The sequence below is a fragment of the Lepidochelys kempii genome, chromosome 1 (assembly GCF_965140285.1).
Source record: "Lepidochelys kempii isolate rLepKem1 chromosome 1, rLepKem1.hap1, whole genome shotgun sequence".
Classification (NCBI taxonomy): domain Eukaryota; kingdom Metazoa; phylum Chordata; order Testudines; family Cheloniidae; genus Lepidochelys; species Lepidochelys kempii.
The window spans coordinates 46,813,688-46,836,484 of NC_136380.1; the positions used below are offsets into that span (position 1 = coordinate 46,813,688).

Below are 22,797 nucleotides of genomic sequence, written 5' to 3' on the forward strand. Positions count from 1 at the left end.
TCTAAGGTACTCATATGGCCCCATTAACAGAGTATTTGAGAACCTCAGTATCTTTATGTTCTAAAATACTCTCCACTTCCAGGATGAGACTCTATCTTCCAACTCCATTAAACTTAGTGGTTCAGAATCACTGATATATTACTCCAGTTTAAAGCCAGGGTAATTCAATTGAATTAGAGTGGCATAAAGCTGGAGTGATGCAGTAGTGAATCAGGTCCAACGTTCTGAAATGTTGAAAGGCACTGAAGTCGGAAGTGTTCTTCTCGTCTCACTACTCTAATGTATCCGATGAAGTAAGCTATAGCTCACTAAAGCTTAAGCTCAAATAAATTGGTTAGTCTCTAAGCCCTGGTCTACACTAGGACTTTAGGTCGAATTTAGCAGCGTTAAATCGATTTAAACCTGCACCCGTCCACACAATGAAGCCCTTTATTTCGACTTAAAGGGCTCTTAAAATCGATTTCCTTACTCCACCCCGACAAGTGGATTAGCGCTTAAATCGACGTTGCCAGCTCGAATTTGGGGTACTGTGGACACAATTCGATGGTATTGGCCTCCGGGAGCTATCCCAGAGTGCTCCTTTCTGACCGCTCTGGACAGCACTCTCAACTCAGATGCACTGGCCAGGTAGACAGGAAAAGAACCGCGAACTTTTGAATCTCATTTCCTGTTTGGCCAGCGTGGCAAGCTGCAGGTGACCATGATGGAGTCCCAGAATCGCAAAAGAGCTCCAGCATGGACCGAACGGGAGGTACGGGATCTGATCGCTGTTTGGGGAGAGGAATCCGTGCTATCAGAACTCCGTTCCAGTTTTCGAAATGCCAAAACCTTTGTCAAAATCTCCCAGGGCATGAAGGACAGAGGCCATAACAGGGACCCGAAGCAGTGCCGCATGAAACTGAAGGAGCTGAGGCAAGCCTACCAGAAAACCAGAGAGGCGAACAGCCGCTCTGGGTCAGAGCCCCAAACATGCTGCTTCTATGATGAGCTGCATGCCATTTTAGGGGGTTCAGCCACCACTACCCCAGCCGTGTTGTTTGACTCCTTCAATGGAGATGGAGGCAATACGGAAGTAGGTTTTGGGGACGAAGAAGATGAGGAGGAGGAGGAAGTTGTAGATAGCTCACAGCAAGCAAGCGGAGAAACCGGTTTTCCCGACAGCCAGGAACTGTTTCTCACCCTAGACCTGGAGCCAGTACCCCCCGAACCCACCCAAGGCTGCCTCCTGGACCCAGCAGGCGGAGAAGGGACCTCTGGTGAGTGTACCTTTTAAAATACTATACATGGTTTAAAAGCAAGCATGTGAAAGGATTACTTTGCCCTGGCATTTGCGGTTCTCCTAGATGTAGTCCTAAAGCCTTTGCAAAAGGTTTCTGGGGAGGGCAGCCTTATTTCGTCCTTCATGGTAGGACACTTTACCACTCCAGGCCAGTAACACGTACTCGGGAATCACTGTAGAACAAAGCATTGCAGTGTATGTTTGCTGGCATTCAACCAAAATCCGTTCTTTATCTCTCTGTGTTATCCTCAGGAGAGTGAGATATAATTCATGGTCACCTGGTTGAAATAGAGTGCTTTTCTTCAGGGGACACTCAGAGGAGCCCATTCCTGCTGGGCTGTTTGCCTGTGGCTAAACAGAAATGTTCCCCGCTGTTAGCCACAGGGAGGGGGGAAGATTGAGGGGGTAGTCACGCGGTGGGAGGAGGCAAAATGCGACCTTGTAACGAAAGCACATGTGCTATGTATGTAATGTTAACAGCAAGGTTTACCCTGAAAGAGTGTAGCGACTGTTTTATACAATGTGTCTTTTTAAATACCGCTGTCCCTTTTTTTTTTTCTCCACCAGCTGCATGTGTTTCAATGATCACAGGATCTTCTCCTTCCCAGAGGCTAGTGAAGCTTAGAAAGAAAAAAAAAACGCACTCGCGATGAAATGTTCTCCGAGCTCATGCTGTCCTCCCACACTGACAGAGCACAGACGAATGCGTGGAGGCAAATAATGTCAGAGTGCAGGAAAGCACAAAATGACCGGCAGGAGAGGTGGAGGGCTGAAGAGTGTAAGTGGTGGGCTGAAGACAGGGCTGAAGCTCAAATGTGGCGGCAGCGTGATGAGAGGAGGCAGGATTCAATGCTGAGGCTGCTGCAGGACCAAACCAGTATGCTCCAGTGTATGGTTGAGCTGCAGCAAAGGCAGCTGGAGCACAGACTGCCACTACAGCCCCTGTGTAACCAACCGCCCTCCTCCCCAAATTCCATAGCCTCCACACCCAGACGCCCAAGAACGCGGTGGGGGGGCTCCGGCCAACCAGCCACTCCACCACAGAGGATTGCCCAAAAAAAAGAAGGCTGTCATTCAATAAATTTTAAAGTTGTCAACTTTTAAAGTGCTGTGCTTAAAGTGCTGTGTGGCATTTTCCTTCCCTCCTCCACCACCCCTCCTGGGATACCTTGGTAGTCATCTCCCTATTTGGGTGATGAATGAATAACGAATGCATGACTGTGAAGCAGCAATGACTTTATTGCCTCTGCAAGCAATGATTAAAGGGAGGAGGGGAGGGTGGTTAGCTTACAGGGAAGTAGAGTGAACCAAGGGGCGGGGGGTTTCATCAAGGAGAAACAAACAGAACTTTCACACCATAGCCTGGCCAGTCATGAAACTGGTTTTCAAAGCTTCTCTGATGCGTACCGCGCCCTCCTGTGCTCTTCTAACCGCCCTGGTGTCTGGCTGCGCATAACCAGCAGCTAGGCGATTTGCCTCAGCCTCCCACCCCGCCATAAACGTCTCCCCCTTACTCTCACAGATATTGTGGAGCACACAGCAAGCAGTAATAACAGTGGGAATATTGGTTTCGCTGAGGTCTAAGCGAGTCAGTAAACTGCGCCAGCGCGCCTTTAAACGTCCAAATGCACATTCTACCACCATTCTGCACTTGCTCAGCCTGTAGTTGAACAGCTCCTGACTACTGTCCAGGCTGCCTGTGTACGGCTTCATGAGCCATGGCATTAAGGGGTAGGCTGGGTCCCCAAGGATACATATAGGCATTTCAACATCCCCAACAGTTATTTTCTGGTCTGGGAATAAAGTCCCTTCCTGCAGCTTTTGAAACAGACCAGAGTTCCTGAAGATGCGAGCATCATGTACCTTTCCTGGCCATCCCACGTTGATGCTGGTGAAACGTCCCTTGTGATCCACCAGAGCTTGCAGCACTATCGAAAAGTACCCCTTGCGGTTTATGTACTCGGCGGCTTGGTGCTCCGGTGCCAAGATAGGGATATGGGTTCCGTCTATAGCCCCACCACAGTTAGGGAATTCCATTGCAGCAAAGCCATCCACTATAACCTGCACATTTCCCAGGGTCATTACCCTTGATATCAGCAGATCTTTGATTGCGTGAGCTACTTGCATCACAGCAGCCCCCACAGTAGATTTGCCCACTCCAAATTGATTCCCAACTGACCGGTAGCTGTCTGGCGTTGCAAGCTTCCACAGGGCTATCGCCACTCGCTTCTCAACTGTGAGGGCTGCTCTCATCTTGGTATTCATGCGCTTCAGGGCAGGGGAAAGCAAGTCACAAAGTTCCATGAAAGTGCCCTTACGCATGCGAAAGTTTCGCAGCCACTGGGAGTTGTCCCAGACCTGCAACATTATGCAGTCCCACCAGTGTGCTTGTTTCCCGAGCCCAGAATCGGCGTTCCACAGCATGAACCTGCCCCATTAGCACCATGATGCATGCATTGTCAGGGCCCATGCTTTCAGAGAAATCTGTGTCCATGTCCTGATCACTCACGGGACCGCGCTGACGTCGCCTCCTCGCCCGGTATCGCGTTGCCATGTTCTGGTGCTGCATATACTGCTGGATAATGCGTGTGGTGGTTAATGTGCTCCTAATTGCCAAAATGAGCTCAGCGGCCTCCATGCTTGCCTTGGTATGGCGTCCGCACAGAAAAAAGGTGCGGAACGATTGTCTGCCGTTGCTCTGACGGAGGGAGGGGCGACTGACGACACGGCTTACAGGGTTGGCTTCAGGGAGCTAAAATCAACAAAGGGTGTGCCTGTACATCAAGGAGTATTTCAGGCAGGACTGCACGGAGGGTTCCAATAAGAAATGGTGCACCTAAGTTATCGTTGTTATTGGAACAAGGAGGTTAGCCTGGCCTCTGATTGATACATGGCTAGATTTACCTCGCTGCACCTTCTCTGTGAGTGAGTGCAGTGTGATCTAGACAGGGGAGGAGGCAAATGAGTACAAAACAAATCTGGTCTATTTCTTGTTCTGACCCACTCCATCTATCTTTTACATCTTTGGCTGGCAGCAGACGGTGCAGAAGGACTGCATGCCATCCACATCTCATGGCTGCTCGGCATAAGATGGTACAGTACGACTGCTAGCAGTCCATATCGCCTGCCCGCTCACCATAAGACGGTTCAATAGGACTGACTGCAGGACTAAAGAGAATGACCTGCTCAAGTCACTCCAAATTTAGTCCCTGCGCCCATGTCTGCCCAGGCGCTCCTGATCGACCTCACAGAGGCGACCAGGAGCACCTCGGACATGAAGATGACGGCTACCAGTCGTACTGTACCGTCTGCTGCCACAAGGCAAGGGGTTGCTGCTACTGTGTAGCAATGCCGTACCGCGTCTGCCAGCACCCAGGAGACATAGGGTGACGGTTACCTGAGCGGGCTCCATGCTTGCCGTGGTATGGCGTCTGCACAGGTAACTCAGGAAAAAAGGCACGAAATGATTGTCTGCCCTTGCTTTCACGGGGGAAGGGAGGGAACGGGGGCCTGACGATATGTACCCAGAACCACCCGCGACAATGTTTTAGCCCCATCAGGCATTGGGATCTCAACCCAGAATTCCAATGGGCAGCGGAGACTGCGGGAACTGTGGGATAGCTACCTACAGTGCAACGCTCCGGAAGTCGACGCTTGCCTCGGTACTGTGGAAGCGCTCCGCCGAGTTAATGCACTTAATGCACTTAGAGCATTTTCTGTGGGGACACACACACTCGAATATATAAAACCGATTTCTAAAAAAACGACTTCTATAAATTCGACCTAATTTCATAGTGTAGACATACCCTAAGGTGCCACAAGTCCTCCTTTTCTTTTTACTCTGATCTTAAAACTCAGCTAATCCAGAACAAAAGGTATTTGAGATGAAGTTTAAGCACAAGGTGAAAAGGTACAAGACTTCAGGAGGAATAACACTATCCCTCTTAGTAAATATTTAACTTTCTATGAATCTAAGAATATACATGAACTGGGTCAACTCCATTCATGTTTCAAAGTCTCAGATGCATAGTTTACATTAGAGAGAATGCAAGTGAATTCAGATATCATGAACGCCAAGGAAAGGTGTAATTTGTCCTGAATATTACTGAAATACAGCTGGTTGAGTGTGGGTAAATATGACATAAGTTTGTCCTTCCCCCAGCTTTTCTGATATGCATGGAGATTTGTCCACACAGGGCTTGATCCCATGCTCAGTGAAGTAAATGTCAATATCAAAGATCCTGTTGATTTTAATGGGGCAGGATCAAGGCAAAGGGGCCTGGATGGAAATGCTCCCATTCTCTTCAGTGGGCTTTGGATCAGGCCCATAAAACTCCCTCTGGTAAGAATATACAACAAAACTGAGCTCTCTGCTTTCATACAGCTCAATTACCCTCATTTTGTGCCAAACTTTCCCTCAAGATGCACACACTCAAACAGGGCTCCCACTCATGCCAATGGAAGCTACACACATGCATCCAGGGGTAGAATTTAGCCCCATATTAGGAAACTCAAGTTAGACTTAAATATGGAGCCAACAGGTGAAAGGCAACATTTATCCACTAAACCACCCAGCTTCACTTCATACATAAATATATTTCTACTCTAATAAAAAAATCTTATGATATATACTTACCACAAGATGCCCAGGGGAATTATACAAAGACCAGCTGATAAGAGGAAACTAAAGCCTGGAAACCAAGCTACAGTGGCTGCATAGAGACTATTAAAAACTGTGAGTGAAATGGCAGCAGTCATAACTTCCAAGCAGGCAATGCAAGCAAACAGGGCACCTGTCAAAATAAAAAATATCTGGATAACAATACAGTGCTCTGCATGTATTGAAATTAAAGTCATTCACTTTGGTCAGAGAAGAGGATTAATAAAAAAATACAAAAGATCCACTACAGTTACAATTCCACATCGTACAATTACTGTGCAGCATCTCACTATTAGAATGCTTTACCAGGGGGGCGGAGGGGAGGAGAACCACCTTCAAAATTATTATTTGTTAAGAGACAAGAGCGTGTTGCCAGTGGAGATTATCTTTACGACCACTCTGCCCATGTATCTCCTTTCTTGAATCTTTTCAGTAACGCTCACTGTCCTTCCATATCAAACGACTCATTCTCACTTGCAAAGTTCTGTACAACTCCACCCACTATATCTTCCCTTTTCCTGCTCTCCTCTTCTATTTTTTCTCTATGTCCATCTTTTCCCAACTTTGTTGTTTCGTTCATGCTACCTCTTATATGCTGAACAGCTTCCAGCTAATGTTCAACACGGGTCTAATCCAACAAAGCAAGTGCTTTGCTGGATCAAGACTTCAGTGCCTCTATCCTCTTCCTCCATTTCCAGAAATAAAAAATTCCTACATTTGTCTGCATTTTTTGTATTATACTCCACCCAGATTACACCTTTAGACTGTATATTCTTTAGGACAGAATGTCTTCTTTTGGCATGCTTGCCCATGCCACAGCATTATATATGCTCATGGTGCTATATAGATAAAATGACTAATAATTCAGCATAAATTCACATATTCATAGTTTCCAAAGCCAGAAGGGACCATTGTGATTAACCAGTCTGACCTCCTGTATTACAAAGGTCATAGAACTTCCACAAAAAAATTCCTAGGGCAGACCTTTTAGAAAATCATCCAATCTTGATTTAAAAATTGCCAATGATGGAGAAGCCACCATCACCCTTGGTAAATAATTCCAATGGTTAACTGCAAACAACGTTAAAAAATTATGCTTTATTTCTGGCCTGAATTTGTCTAGCTTCAGCTTCCAGCCACTGGATTCTGATATACTTTTCTCGGTTAGATTGAAGAGCCCATTATTAAATATTTGTTCCCCATGTAGATCCAAATAGACAGTAACCAAGTCACCCCTTAATCTTCTCTTTGTTAAGCTAAATAGAATGAGCTCTTTGAGTCAATCACTATAAGGCAAACTGTCTCCTACATCAAGCCACTCAACTATAGGCAATCCTAAAGAAAGATATTTCCACATTTGTAGTTCCTTGGCAATGTGAATGATTAGAGACCAGTACAGATAAAAACATCTTTGTTTCGCTAAATATATTATCAATATGAATAGCTTAAGAGAAACTCCTTTGCAATAAATGATCTGGCACTTTCACAAAGTATCAGTTTGGCTACTCAAAATTCTGTGAGAGCATTCGGAGCTAAAGGTGCCAAAATATGGTACATACATACTTCAAACAATAAGCTATTCTTTACCATCTTTAAAATTAAAAAAAAAAAAATCAATGAAATCCTTCCAGAATAACAGGCTTCATTTCTGCACTACACTATATAGACTGTTTTTAGTTTGAAATCTAAACATCCATGGTTTTACATAGGTAAGAATTGATGTTATGTCCTCTGGGAAATTTACTATAGCCATGAGGCAGTGGTGCACAACTCAGTATCACAGTCCTTAATTGTTTCTTTTCATCCTTTCAAGTGTTTCAAAGATTGGCCGTTCACCCTGTGTAATGGCTGACTAAACATGAGATTTATTTATCTCTCTGAATGTGAAAACTTGCCAAATGTTAAAAGCACTTGTCAAGTCACAACTGTATAACAAATCTTTAACTCCACTTCAAGTTTTCAGAGGATCACTATTTTTAACCAAAACGCTAACCAATCTTTTAGGGTTTTTGTTTTTTTCCCCAAAGGAGAAATTTTGACCAGGTGTTATCATCTAATCTTGTTTACATTAACTTGGAAACAAAAGTCACAAGGATTTTACTGAAATAAAGTAGTGTGATAATAGATAGAGCCTGAAATTAAAGAAATTACCTTTAAAAGCTAGTACAAGCAAAAAAAAAAAAAAAAAAGGAAACTCTGCACACAAATATGTTCAAAACATTTTATAATTTAGAGCCTATTTGTTTGAAGATGCCTAATGACTGTGTTTCTTTAATAAATTCAACTCACCTTGTTCACTGGTCAGAACCACTTTTGACATCATGGACCGTAGAACTGGAATGGGCATAAAACATAGGAGAGAGGGCACTCTCACTGCAAAACAATATAATTAGTCATGAGTCACTCAGGTAACAGCACTTTTAGAATTTAAAGGTGAACTGCCATTTTTTTTTAAATGGTCTAACTGCATTTTATGTACTGAAGGCCCCAAATAGTAAAAGCAATAGAAGATTCAAACCATAACTACTATTGTATGTGACACAATCATCTTAAATTATCTTAGCACAGAGAAACATTGATAAATCCAGTGTATATATGTGATATTAAAAGCAAAAAGCTATAAGGAAGTGCTTTCATTAACTTGCCACACTTTTCATTTTTGAATTTACACTTAAAATCCAACATGGATTTGATTGAACATTACTTTTTTGTTGTTGTTTTTAAACATATCTTTAGGTTTTTTTAAGGGATCAGCTGGCTTAATTATATAGAATATAACACTTTTCATGTATTTCATGAATCTAAAGGGCCTGCTTTTGAACTCACTTAAAAACATGAGCAGTGTAGTTTTGGCAAAGGCAGCCATGACCATTCCTCCAATGTAAGAAAATATCCCAATGAAGACAATATAGATGTCCCTGAGACAATGTGAAAAAAAGTATATTCCTAAAAAACTGGTCAGAGAAACAGAAGTGAATGCAGCTGCTCCATATCCTATGTAGAGTTCATTCCAGCAGAGAGGTTCATCCAGTTCATACAATGTAAAAAGAGAACTCCCACCAATCAAGGTAAAAAAATACATCATGAATGTAAAAAGCAATACAATGATTAAAGTTCGTTTTTTATAAGTGGAAGTTTTAAAAAGCATGTACACTCCAGAAAATGTTTCTTTAAGGCCTTCAGTACAAGATACTAATGCATGTTGCTGGAATTCAGGTACACGTACTGTATCCTCCAGCCAAAATGTAATATAGAAAATATTAATAAAGTGAAACAGAGAAGCAACCACAAATGTCCAGGGAAAGCCTAATCCTCTTATGAAGTAGCCGGAAGTCAGTCCTGCTAATCCAGATACAAGTCCAAAAATCAAATCGACCACAGCTATACGTATCGTTTTCTGCTTCTCTTCATTACATAGGTCAGCTATAAAGGCAAAGGCTCCTCCGAGGAAAGTTGCCATGCTTCCAAACAGTGAACCAAAAAATACAACTGCAAAGAAAATAGAGAGGGATAGGGAGAAATACGAGAATGCACCGAGGAAAGCATTGGATATAAAAGCTCCCACTGAAGGCAGAACTAAAGATTTTTTGCGTCCATGACGATCCCCATCAGCTACAAGGACAAGGGCAACCAAAATGCTGGGAACTGCGCCAGTTAAGTCCAACTGCATAAGAAAAAGAGAGGCCTTTTCTTGGACTTCCTGCAAATGAGGAAAAAAAAAAATATGAAACAGTTACGTATCCAAAAAATTCTACTTCTGTAACCTTTGTCCTTCCTCTCCCTTCCCTTAATATTGTCACTCTTTCGTGCTGTATTTTAACTTAGGACATGATCCTGAACTCTCTTATTCAGGCAAGTAGTCCTTACTTGATGAGTAGTCCCAATGGAGTCAACGAGACTACTGTTGTGAGCACGCATTTGCAAGTTCAGGCCCCTATGCTGTGAGCCCTTCAGCAACATTGGTCTGCTTCTGCTCTTACTGAAGTCAGTGATAAAACTACTAGTAGTTTATGGCCAGACGCTGATTCCCTTACTCACACGTAATCATACTGAAACATGCAATTTAATGCAGAGAAGGGGGATCAGAAACTGGCCCTGAATGGGATTATTACAGAGCCTATGGTATTTTACTTATCTGTAAAGTGCCATGCATATTGATAGTGCTATATCAATAAATAATAATGCACATCAAGGAGATACAGTAGAACCTCAAAAAGAAAAGGAGTACTTGTGGCACCTTAGAGACTAACCAATTTATTTGAGCATGAGCTTTCGTGAGCTACAGCTCACTTCATCGGATGTATCAGAGTTACCAACACCTCAGGAATGGAGGTCGTTTATAACTCTGAAATGTTTGTAACTGAACAAAACGTTACAGTGGTTCTTTCAAAAGTTGACAGCTGAACATTGACTTAATACATCTTTGAGACTTTACTATACAGAAGAAAAATGCAGCTTTCTAACCCTTTTACTTTAAATGAAACAAACACAGAAACAGTTTCCTTACCTTGTCAAATCTTGTTATTAAACTTTCCCTTTATTTTTTAGTAGTTTATGTTTAACACAGTACTGTAATGTATTTCGGGTTTTTTAAAAATTTTGTTTCTGCTGCTGCTTGATTGCATACTTCCAGTTCCAAATGAGGTGTATTGTTGACTGGTCAGTTCATAACTCTGAGGTTCTAGTGTATTGCATAAAAACTAATCATACTAACACATCTATACTTAATATTATCACATAGTATCCCATGACACGAGAAGCAAGACATGAGAAGTAATTCTTCCACTCTACTCCAAGCTGATAAGGCCTCAATTGAAGTACTGTGTCCAGGTCTGGATGAAGACAAAGATGAAGACAAATGGGAGAAAGTCCAGAGGAGAGCAACAAAAATGATTGAAGGTCTACAAAACATGACCTGTGAGGAAAGACTGAAAAAACTGGGCTTGTTTAGTTTGGAAAAGAGAAGACTGCGGGGGGACATGATAACAGTTTTCTGCTACACATAGGTGTGGGAAGTAGGAGTGTAGGGGGTGCTGCAGCACCTCCAGCCCATGCCCAGGGCTCCACTCCTGGCCCCACATTGGGTCCCAGCAGCTGGCCCCGCACCCGCAGCTCTGCTTCCAGCCCCAGCTCCCGGCCCCCTTACCCCTGTCCGTGTCCCCCTCCCAGAGCCCTGGCGTAAGGGGGGTGCGAGGTAAAACATTTGGGGACCACTTCTTTACAGTTCCTTAGCTGGCTTCCAGCACTCCCACTACAAAAAGTGTTCCAGCGTCACTGCCAGTACATAAAAGGCTGTTACAAGGAGGAAAGTGAAAAATTGTTCTCCTTAACCTCTGAGGATAGGACAAGAAGCAATGGGCTTAAATTGCAGCAAGGACAGTTTAGGTTGGACATTAGGAAAAACTTCCAAACTGTCAGGGTGGTTAAGCACTGGAACAAATTGCCTTGGGAGGCTGTGGAATCTCAGTGACTGGAGGTTTTTAAGAACAGGTTAGACAAACACCTGTCAGGAGTGGTCTAGTTATTATGTAGTCCTGCCTTGAGTGCAAGGGACTGGACTAGATGACCTACTGAAATCCCTTACAGTACTACACTTCTATGACCCTCAACAGGTCTGTGAAGTCTTCCTGCAGAGCGTCAGTGTGAAGTACCTGGATAATTTACCTACCAGATGCAAATACATTTAATACCAGTGGAAAGGATTTCTCAGGCTCAGAAAGCCTCCAAATCACTAACCTCCAGTATCTCCCCAGCCCTCCATTGCCCCTGGTCCCCACTGCCTCCCTACCCACCTCTCCATTCACAGCTTAATTTGTTCCCCCGCTTGCCAGGGTTGAGTAAGTCTGCTATGAAAAGTGATATTAACAAACCTACAAATATCAGTCTTCACAGGAGCAGACTTACTACTTAGCAAGTCTAAAAAAAAAAAAAAGCAAAAGAAACAACCACAAAAAAGGCAAGGATGTGCAAAGCACCTTATTTATGGTTCTATTCGGTTTAGGTCCAGTAAAGAATAGAGACAACTGTATATAATTTTTATTACTGAGTCTGAAAAAACCCTACATAAATAAATTACAATGATTTGGACATGGATATGTGCATATTTATTTGTTTTTCCTAAAGTTAATTAAGTATTTTAGGAAAAACCGTCAGAGCGGCCACCAAAAAATTTCTTGTGAGAACCCCAGTCTAGACAGCGAGAAAGGAAGCAACCTGATCAGCACAAAAAGAGGGACGGGCCCTGTCTACAGAGTGCAGTGGTGCAAAGGAAAGACAAGCATCATGAAAGGAGAGTAGTGGTGTTAGGAAAGGAAGTGATTTATCCTAAAGAGTGAGAGAGGGGAGCATGGGAAGGGAAACTACTTGCTCTGCAGAGACAGCAGCAATGAGAAGGGAAGCAATAGCCTGCAGACAAATGGGCACAACGAACAAAGCAGAGGCATCTTGTGAGACAAGGATTAACTGCAGTTGTGAAGACCGAGAAAAAAATTGATTCCTGGGTAGCACTTTTTGTACAGTTAAGAAGCAAACAGCTTTACATTCACTGTACTTGTTCCATGTTGTATGCAATGTTTCCTTACTAAAGCTGGTACTCCAATACTAAGCTGGCACACCACAGTGATGAGCATCACAGAAATGCCAATACTCGGTAACAAAACTGTACTTTACCATCCTGTCCCACCCCATCCCACATAGGAATGCTCAGGGTACTGAAAAACCCATACCTAAAACAGTCTAAAACTCATACAGATATGATAGCTAAAAACCCAACGCCCTTAATAACATTAAACAAGAAGAGAAAAATGGCATGTGTGCGTGTGTGTTTTGGAGGAGAAAGTCCAACACAAGCGAAAAAGGGGGCGAGATGCTCAACTCCTGTAAATCACCCATCTCCATTAATTTCACTGGAATTACCATGGCTTGCACCAGCAGATCTAGTTCAATGACAGAGGTGGGGGGACATATGCCACATTTAGAATGCATGAACACGATCAATGACCAGTTCAGGCATTTATAAAGTAAACGAAAATGAACTTAAAAAATTATGGGCCAACTCCTCAGCTCGTTCAAATGAGCACAACTCCATTGAAATCAATGGAGCTACACAGGTTTAGAGCAGCAGAGAATCTGGCCATATTTTCTTAATCTGCAAATCCACTACACTCTAAAATATGATTATACAGAACAAAAAATCCTAGAATACAAAATTAAATGGATGAAAATGAAGAATCCCTTGATTTAAATAAGGCTTTAGTTAAGTGAGGAATGTTGTGCCTAAGGCTGAACAATGACCAGGACAGGGCAAACTGATACTGGCTCATATAATTAAAGAATGTTACATACTAGCAAAGGATACTGTAAGATAAATAATGCTTCAATATAACTCCTCTGAGCTCAGTTAAAAGAGATGTTGTTCAATCCAGCAATCAGAAAGCACCAGCTTTCATTCCAGTGAATTCTGAACCTCTTCTTAATTAATTATAAAGTGAATACATTTACCCAACGCCTATGAGACAATGAATTTAAGTGCCGCAAAGGCCTTATCCACATCTTATATATCTTTACAGACCCCAAATGCTCCCCTATTGTCTTAAAATTTATTTTCTAAATTTGCCCTGACATTGTAGAGATTGAAGAGCCCCTCCCAACCCTAAAAAAAGGGGGGGAAACTACACAGGATGAAGAGAGAGGATAATTTGTCTTTTCCTGAGAGACTGACAGAAACAGAATTTGAGGAACACCACAGCAAAATGTAGGCCCTCTATGTATAAAAGTCACTAATATCATGGACTCCCGGGAAAACCCAGAATACCTGGTGCAAATATAATCTCAGCAAACTGTCTGGAGTTTAAATTTCTCAGCCTCCTGTTTTCACCCACTTGCAGACAGAATTCTTTCTCAGTGTGGAATCCTGGCCCCCTTGAAGCCAACGGAGATTTTACCATTTACATCTATGGGGCAAGAATTTCATGCTCAGATGCTATGGTGATGAGTGTGGTGTAAAACACAGACAGACAGACATGTGATTATTTCAGAGTTTACAGCTACCTGAGGCCTGTATTGATGGAATAATGGGAACTGGAAACAGGCAGGGGATGGGCAACAGAAAAGTTCTGCAGGACAAGATCCCACTTACTGGAGACCCATTGCCCTGAAAGGAGTTATCCAAGTACAGTGAATGTAAAGCTAGTTTTTATTATGCATCCTTTATGTCAAATAATTGCAGTGAGCAACTGTGTGAAAGAGTAAATTCACAATGATCTTGTTGCGAGAAGCCATTTGAAATTCAGCTGACTCATGGTGAATAAGCACTTTGGTTCAGTGCTTTGCATTGAGTGGAAAAGTTTTCTTTTTCCAAGCATGTACTGTCGTGTTTTGAAAAACAGCTTGAATTTCAGGGGCTTTCCAGCAAACGTCAACTACAGAAAAAAAATATCAAACTAAATTTTTACAAAGTTTAACTAAATTTCCAGATCAGAAATCTGCAGCTGGCAGATTTTTCATCATTCGTGGGTTTGTAGTTGCTATAATGAAAACAACATGACAGCATATGACTATGTCTACACTAGTCTAGTACACTATGTCTACACTAGTACGAGTAAAACTTTTGTTGTTCAGGGATGTGAAAAAAACACAGCTGTCTGACATAAGTTTCACCAACAGAAGTGCCAGTGTGGACAGCGCCATGTTTAATTATGCCAACAGGAGAGCTCTTGCCCGTCAGCACAGAGCTGCTACACAGGAGACTTTACAGCAGCACATCTGCAGCGGTACACCTGTGCCACTGTAAGGTCTGTAGTGTAGACATAGCCTATGTCTGACACTAAGAAGCCCTCAATGCCAACTGGCAAAGGGCTCACTGTTCTGTCAGCAACTCCAATAAGGCCTGACAAACTCACTGCACCTAACACATTGCTGTCACAGTAGTTATCCATAAAGAATGTTGTGTGAGGTATGAAATGAAAGCCAATGACACACTGGCCATTAATATCATTGTGAAGAATATGTATTAATACTATATGAGGAACTGTGTACATGTACTGATGATATGCTTTAAAGTCTGTAACCAAACAAACAGAGAAAGAGGCTTCCAAAAGGAAAGATAGGTATCACTGTCACATGTAAATTAAGCATCATGAGCCAAAAACAATGGGAGCTACATTTGCATGTAAAGTCAACAGGAAAAACAGGTTGACAGGGGGGAGGAGGGATGTGAACACAATATGGCACCAGCACAGTGGAGAATAAACAGCAGGAATGCTTTCAGACGTTTACTGGGCTATAACAGGGATGCACGAACAACTCCCATTATCCATTTCACTGAGGAACATCCTTAGTGCAGGGGATGATTTGTGAAGGAATAGATCCTAGATTGACTGAAAACAAGCAAGCTCTGCAGAAAGACTTTTAAGGGTGAGAAACTACTTTAGACAAGGGTTGCAGCCTAAGTTTTTATCTCTGGAAAGTGTGTTATAGTTTTGTTTTATTTGTAACCATTTTTGTTTCCCTTACTCTTTCTCAATACTCATTTGAATCTGTGAATCTCTGTTCTTTGTTAAAAAACAATTACAGTGCTGTGTTGCTATAAAGGACCTAATCCTGAGTTGTAACCATCCAGCTGTGTAAACACCTAGCCATGTGTACACTATCTCTTTAGGGACAGTTTACCGGGTAATTACTGAGAGTGTCCATCGACAGTGGCTGGACACTACCGGGGCGGAGGAGGCGGGGAGGAATGCTTGTGGAAGGTTCAGGGACTGGGATACACCAAGACTTAACCTGCAGGCAAAGTAAGGGCTGGAAAAATTCTGAGGAGTTTGTTTGGGTGGCTAACTGACCATGAGTGCCAGGGAACTGAAAGACAGCAAGTATGTCTCTTACTGAGGCAGGAGGTAACACGTTGACCTCTGGTTCTGGACACCCTGAGAAAGAGTCACAATATGCCAAAATTCATCTACCTAAAACACAGCATGCAGTAAGAGCTAATACTGGATGAAAATACCTGTTGTGGGTGATGTACAAAGACTATTAAGAGAAAAAGCCCAGATCCACAAACCCAACTTTTAGGCACCTTGGAAAAATCACTGGAATTCACAAACCCTGAACTAGGTTCCCTATTCAATTTATGAGGAGAGGTAGGCACCTGAGAATAGAATCCATAAACGCCAGCACATTCTCACTCTTTGTCTAGCCCCATTAATATTTAATTGTTTAATACAAAAAGTGGAATGGCTTCAGCAAAAGAGACCCACCTCAAAATATTCCATAGCCCAGTGGTTAGAGCTTTCCCCAGAGAAGTGGGAGATCCCTCTTCAAATCCCTTCTCCTCACAAGGCAGAGGGGGGAATTGAAACAGGGTCTCCTGTATCTGGGGTGAATATCCTAACCACTGAGGAGCTAAAGGTTATAAAGGGAGGTCTCCTCCTCGTGGCCATTTTGTGAAGAGTTAAGCATGCTCGCTGAATTAGGCCCAGCAAGCAAGCTAGGCAGGCTAACACCTACTTTCACCTGGTTTAAGGACCACACTGGGGCTTAGGCATGAGACAGGTGTCAGGTCACCTGCCTGAGGGAGCAACGCCATGTCCAGAGGCACAAACTTTGACAGCTAGGACACTTTTACAGTGAAAATTTAGGTGCTGAGTGAGATTAGGTGCCTACAGTGTTAGGCTGCAGCTGTGCAGATGGATTGTAGATCACCGTAGGACATAAATCCCTTTTAGATCTGAACCAAAAAACCTTGATCTAGCCAAAAGCATCCACAGTCTTCCACTTCACAAGAACCTCAGGAGACCCTGAGTTCTGGTTCAGGTCAAGCTATTTAAATGTCAAATTGACTTGCAATAGAAGCCTCTCTTCCCCTCCAAAAAGGACAGCTTTGCAGCCAAACATTGCAGCCTTGAGGAGTGGAGAGTTCACGTGTTCTCCTCCTCCTGTGCTCTAAAAGTTATTCCAGTAGCTAGCTTTCCTGCTGTCTGATGCTGGGAGAGAGGCGAGTAAGGTCTCAGCAGCCCAGCCTCAGGGTTTTGAGTTTATTTGTGTTCAATTACATGCTGCAGAGCTAGTGAGATCAGTGCCTACTAGCATCTCTACATGGATTAACAGATTGCTAGAAGGTGCCTCCTACTCCCAATCACCAGAAAGCTGCTGGGGTCTCTTCTTCCCAATTGCAGCTGTGGATCATGCACAGCTGCTTTCTTGCTGTTTAATTAAAGCTCCATGGGTTGGGTCAGCCAGGAAGAGCTGTTTATGCTTCTACTGGACTCTGACTCCCATAGGATAGTATTTGGGAGATAGAAGCCAAGTAAATCAACACTAAAGGGGATTCATGGGAATCATAAATGGCCTACCTTGGCTGATCTGTCAGCCAAAAAAACCCGAAAAACAAAACAAGAGTCCTATGGCAAAAATTCAACTTTGCCCTCTTAAGTTTTTCCTTAGCTGACTGGTCTCCTGTCAAATGAGGAAGAACTCATTGTCATGGTAAAAAGTCTGAACTATTCCTTTGAGCAAGTTCAATGGAGTCTACATATGGCATTGACAAGCATGCCCTTGTTATATATAGCAAGTGGGCTACATAAACTTGGATGCTCTACTCTTGAGAAGGGGCAGTGCAGAATACCTAATTAGTAATTTTATGGTAGCAGCCCAGAGATTCAGATCTAGGATTGCACAAAATCCTTCACTTCAAGTGCTACTTAGAGTTTTGTAACAATCTCTTTGTCTGATTTGGGAATGATGTCAACTGATGGTCTCTTATTAACACATGCCTTTTTTATAACTCACAAATCCATGTCAACTACCACTTTCCCCTAAATGTAAAGGAAGCTGTGGTCTAACAGGGGATTCTAATCAATATCTAATTCAAGAAGAGTAAATTGTACAAATAATATTAAAATATGCTTTACATATTTTTTAAAAGGATCATTAATCAAATTGAAGAGTTGCCATCCTTATATTCTGACAATACAGGAAATGAATGTCATCACTGGCATAAATGAGAAATCAGAGATTTTCAAAGTTGTTAAAAGATCAGCTCAATTAAATACATATTTTAAAATTCTCTTTAATTTTCTCCTCCTGGTCCCGCATCCCTGTCTGATGTCATCTCTCTCTGTATAATGCTATATTTATCTAACCATGGCCTTGGTCCTGCAAAGATTGACATACATGCTTAACTTGACACATGGAGAAGTCCCACTGAAGTCAAAGGTACTAATCACACTGTGTAAAGTTAAACACATGCATATGTCTTTGCAGGATCAGGGCCCTGGTTTCTATACTTCTCAGAGTAAGGGCAATATCTTCTTTTTGGGCCAAACCCTCTAAGGGAGTGGTTCTCGACCTACAGCCCAATCAGCATACAGCTGCAGCACATCCTCAGGGCCATACAAGTAGTATATATATTGTGTGGATGCTACCCACATAACACATAGAGAGCTGCATAGGCAGCCCACAATGGTAAATAGGTTGAGAACCACTTCTCTAAGATAATGTGCACCCTCAACTCCTAATGACTTCAGAGGGAACTGAATGTCCTCAGCATCTTGCGGAGTTGATTCTTTGTAAACACTATACACACCTATGGCACCACATAGATATTAATGAAATCATAATTTTATAAAAAATAAACCACTGTTAATTTCATATTTATCTAGTACTCACTGCAAATTTTCCTTCGTAATACGTTTTCATTGGTACTTCCCCCTCTCCCCCCGCACTTACCTTCTGTTTGATATAGGTTGGGTTACTTTTGTTTCGTTCACAGTAAGTAGTGTTGTTATTTTCTATTAAACTGGAGTTGCTTGCTTCTTCCCATAGTCTCTGATAAATATACTGCTGAATCAGCGGTGCAGTCAAGAAGGAGGCAAAAGCGTAAATGATGATGACAGGTTCCACTAACAAAACCTTCCTCATGTCTGGATTGCCCTTCAATTCTCTGTTCAGAAAGAAAGAACATGTATTAGCTGTCCGATATGAAAGGAACGCACATACTAGTGTTTCAGAACAGTCTAAAATTCAGGTGGGGGGTTTTGCACATTGCAGAGAGAAAGGAAGCGTCAGATGGTAATTCTCTGTCAGTTAGGGAGGAGCTTACGCTCTGTTTTGAGCCAAGCTCGGTTTTAGATTGCTATTGTGTAATTTATATTGCTTAAAATCTGAGTTACAAATGAGTTGCACATTTAATTCAGTTTCTGTTTTAGCCTGTCAATTATTTAACTAATTAAAAAGAACTGAATGTTTTAAAGGTGGTGATGTCTTCCCCCCTCACTATTGTTCACCTTGTTTATGTTTTGCCATGTTCAGTAGTTTCTTCAAAACATGTATTTTAAAATTCTAAAAGTAGTTAATCAGTAAAAGATCATTTTAAAACTCATATCACACCATTTTAGAGAACCCAAAGGCAGACATCTTTCCTCCCCAAATAAAATGTCAGGTCTTGCTACTCTCTCTGGGGGTGTTTATTCAGCTGCTCCAAGCTATAGCCCAGTTATGCAAAGTCCAGATGTGCAAAATGACCAAAATTACAAGCAGTAGTAGCGAGATCACTTGCTGTTGTGTGACATCACCCCTCCCCCCCCCCCCAAAAAACAAACCATTTTCAGTGTTAGCAAAGATTCATGTTTGTGCGTATCTAAGCGTTCAGGTATCAGAGTACATCTGAATGTCTGTGTGGCACGTCTTGGTCTGATAACGTGTGTGTTGCTATCTCAAGTAAGCCTGAGTGACTGTATGCACTGGTCTGAATGCGTCTACACCGCAAAAAAAAAAAAAAAAAAAAAAATGTCTTCACTCACCTTAGCTAAGCCATGTTAAAATAGCAGTGAAGACAGGGCAGAGGGGCTTTTAACTGGGGTGAGCAGATCCAATTCAGCTCTAGGCTCCCCTACGGGCTTCAAGCCAGGGTGCCTGAGTGGCAGGGTGGCTGCTGGCGGCCTCTCTTCCTGTGTGAGTGTGTTGTGTGTGCCCGCCTCTAGGTTCCCGGGCGGGTTCTGGGGGGTGCTCCAGTCCCGATGTGCCTCCCCCGCGCGGGCTGGGGGGTGGGGGTGCACGCTCAGCCCGCGCTGGGAGCGCCGGGTGCAGTGCGCTGGCTGGGGGAAGAGGAGAGATGCCCCGGCGGCGCCCTCACCTCCTCTGCAGTGCCCGCCGCTCGCGGCCGCGAATCCCCCGCCGGCTGGCGCCCGCAGAGCTCCGACCCAGGCCGCGGCAAGGACCCGTGCCCCCCGGCCAGCTGCTGCGCCAGGCTGCTCCCAAACAGGGACGCGTCAAAGCCGGAACCCGCTCATTGGGTGCCGGCTCACGGAGCCTGTCCCACGGAGCGCGGCGATTGCTCATCCCCCGCGCCACTCGCCCCGGCCCGGCCTCCCCTTGGCTCCGTCCCCCGGCGGGCATGAGACAACACCTGCCAGCCCCGCAGCGCGCCCCGGGCCACCCGGCACCTTCCCTCCCGCCCCCGCCCGATCCAGCCGGGGCCCCAAGCGTCGCCTGTTCCCCTCCCCCGGGCCCCGCCGCGCGGCGGAACGGGCCCCTGGGGGTTTCCGCGGCGGACGGGGAACCCCGGCCTTCTGGTTCTGCTGCAGCCACGCTGCTAAGGGAGCTCAGGCTGGATCCACTCCCCGACGGGGCGATCAGGCAGTTTGCCTCTGCCATTCCCATCCCACTGGGATGTGGCGTGGAAGAGGCATTCTCTGAGCCTCAGGCCCCGCTTAACCCCATGAAATCTAGACACCTGCTCATTGGGTTTGGGTATGGAAACTGGTCAGTGAAGTAGCTGGCCTGGGGGTGAAAACAAATCACTAGCATCCGCCATGTTGTGACTTTACTTCCCCCTGAAATGGCAAGGTAATGGAGCAAATAATTATACAATCAATTTGCAAACACCTAGAAGATAATAAGGTGATAAATAACAGTCAGCATGGATTTGTCAAGAACAAATCATGTCAAACCAACCCGATAGCTTTCTTTGAGAGGGTAACAAGTCTTGTAGATGGGGGAAGCAGTAGACGTGGTATCTTGACTTTAGTAAGGCTTTTGATATTGTCTTGCATAGGGAACTACAACCTAGATGGAGCTACTATAAGGTGGGTGCAAAACTGGTTGGAAAATCACTCCCAGAGAGTAATCATCAGTGGTTCACTGTCATGCTGGAAGGGCATAAGGAGTGGGGTCCCACAGGGATGGGTTCTGGGTCCAGTTCTGTTCAATAGCTTCATCAATGATTTAGATAATGGCATACAGAGTATGCTTATAAAGTTTGTGGCTGATACCAAGCTGGGAGGGGTTGCAAGTACTTTGGAGGATAGGATTAAAATTCAAAGTGATTTGGACAAACTGGAGAAATGGTCTGAAGTAAATGGGATGAAATTCAATAAGGACAAATGCAAAGTACTCCACTTAGGAAGAAACAATCAGTTGCACACATACAAAAATGGCAAATGACTGCCTAGGAAGGAGTACTGCAGAAAAGGATTTGGGGGTCAGAGTGGATCACAAACTAAATATGAGTCAACAGTGTAACGCTATTGCAAAAAAAGCGAGCATCATTCTGGGATGTATTAGCAGGGGTATTGTAAGCAAGACACTAGAAGTAATTCTTCTGCTCTGTTCCGCGCTGATTAGGCCTCAACTGGAGTATTGTGGCCAGTTCTGAGCGCCACAGTTCAGGAAAGTTGTGGGAAAATTGGAGAAAGTCAGGAGAAGAGCAACAAAAATCATTAAAGGTTTAGAAAACATGACCTATGAGGGAAGATTGAAAAAATTGGGTTTGTTTAGTCTGGAGATGAGAAGACTGAGGGGGGACAAGATAACAGTTTTCAAGTACATAAAAGGTTTTGCAAGGTGGAGGGAGAAAAATTGTTCTTTTTAACCTCTGAGGATAGGACAAGAAGCAATGGGCTTAAATTGCAGCAAGGGCGGTTCAGGTTGGCCATTAGGAAAAACTTCCAAACTATCAAGAGTGGTTAAGCACTAGAATAAATTGCCTAGGGAGGCTGTGGAATCTCCATCATTGGGGATTTTTAAGAGCAGGTTGGACAAACACCTGTCAGGAATGGTCTAGATAATACTTAGTCCTGCCTTGAGTGCAGGGAACTGGAATTAGATGACCTCCCGAGGTCCCTTCCAGTTCTATGATTCTAAGGGTATGTCTACACTACGAAATTAGGTCGAATTTATAGAAGTCGGTTTTTTAGAAATCGGTTTTATATATTCGAGTGTGTGTGTCCCCACAGAAAATGCTCTAAGTGCATTAAGTGCATTAACTCGGCGGAGCGCTTCCACAGTACCGAGGAAAGCGTCGACTTCCGGAGCGTTGCACTGTGGGTAGCTATCCCACAGTTCCCGCAGTCTCCGCTGCCCATTGGAATTCTGGGTTGAGATCCCAATGCCTGATGGGGCTAAAACATTGTCGCGGGTGGTTCTGGGTACATATCGTCAGGCCCCCGTTCCCTCCCTCCCCCCGTGAAAGCAAGGGCAGACAATCATTTCGCGCCTTTTTTCCTGAGTTACCTGTGCAGACGCCATACCACGGCAAGCATGGAGCCCGCTCAGGTAACCGTCACCCTATGTCTCCTGGGTGCTGGCAGACGCGGTACGGCTTTGCTACACAGTAGCAGCAACCCCTTGCCTTGTGGCAGCAGACGGTACAGTACGACTGGTAGCCATCCTCGTCGTGTCCGAGGTGCTCCTGGTCGCCTCTGTGAGGTCGATCAGGAGCGCCTGGGCAGACATGGGCGCAGGGACTAAATTTGGAGTGACTTGAGCAGGTCATTCTCTTTAGTCCTGCAGTCAGTCCTATTGAACCGTCTTATGGTGAGCGGGCAGGCGATACGGACTGCTAGCAGTCGTACTGTACCATCTT

General features: G+C 44.0%; 1 protein-coding gene across 6 annotated transcripts in view; it reads right to left on the reverse strand.

Moving 5' to 3' along the window:
• SLC46A3 (solute carrier family 46 member 3) overlaps positions 1 to 20,345 on the reverse strand; it is a 33,164-nt gene extending 12,819 nt beyond the window's left edge. The window contains exons 1-5 of one of the 6 annotated variants that reach the window (XM_073340775.2): positions 20,068 to 20,345; positions 18,663 to 18,876; positions 8,766 to 9,639; positions 8,229 to 8,312; positions 5,916 to 6,072 (exon numbers count right to left, since the gene is read on the reverse strand). In XM_073340775.2, the coding sequence (XP_073196876.2) occupies positions 5,916 to 6,072; positions 8,229 to 8,312; positions 8,766 to 9,639; positions 18,663 to 18,876; positions 20,068 to 20,330 (1,592 nt within the window). In that variant the 5' untranslated portion in view covers positions 20,331 to 20,345. The other 5 variants (XM_073340802.2, XM_073340784.2, XM_073340811.2 and 2 more) reach the window with 5 other exon arrangements.
• Positions 20,346 to 22,797: the final 2,452 nt, after the last annotated feature.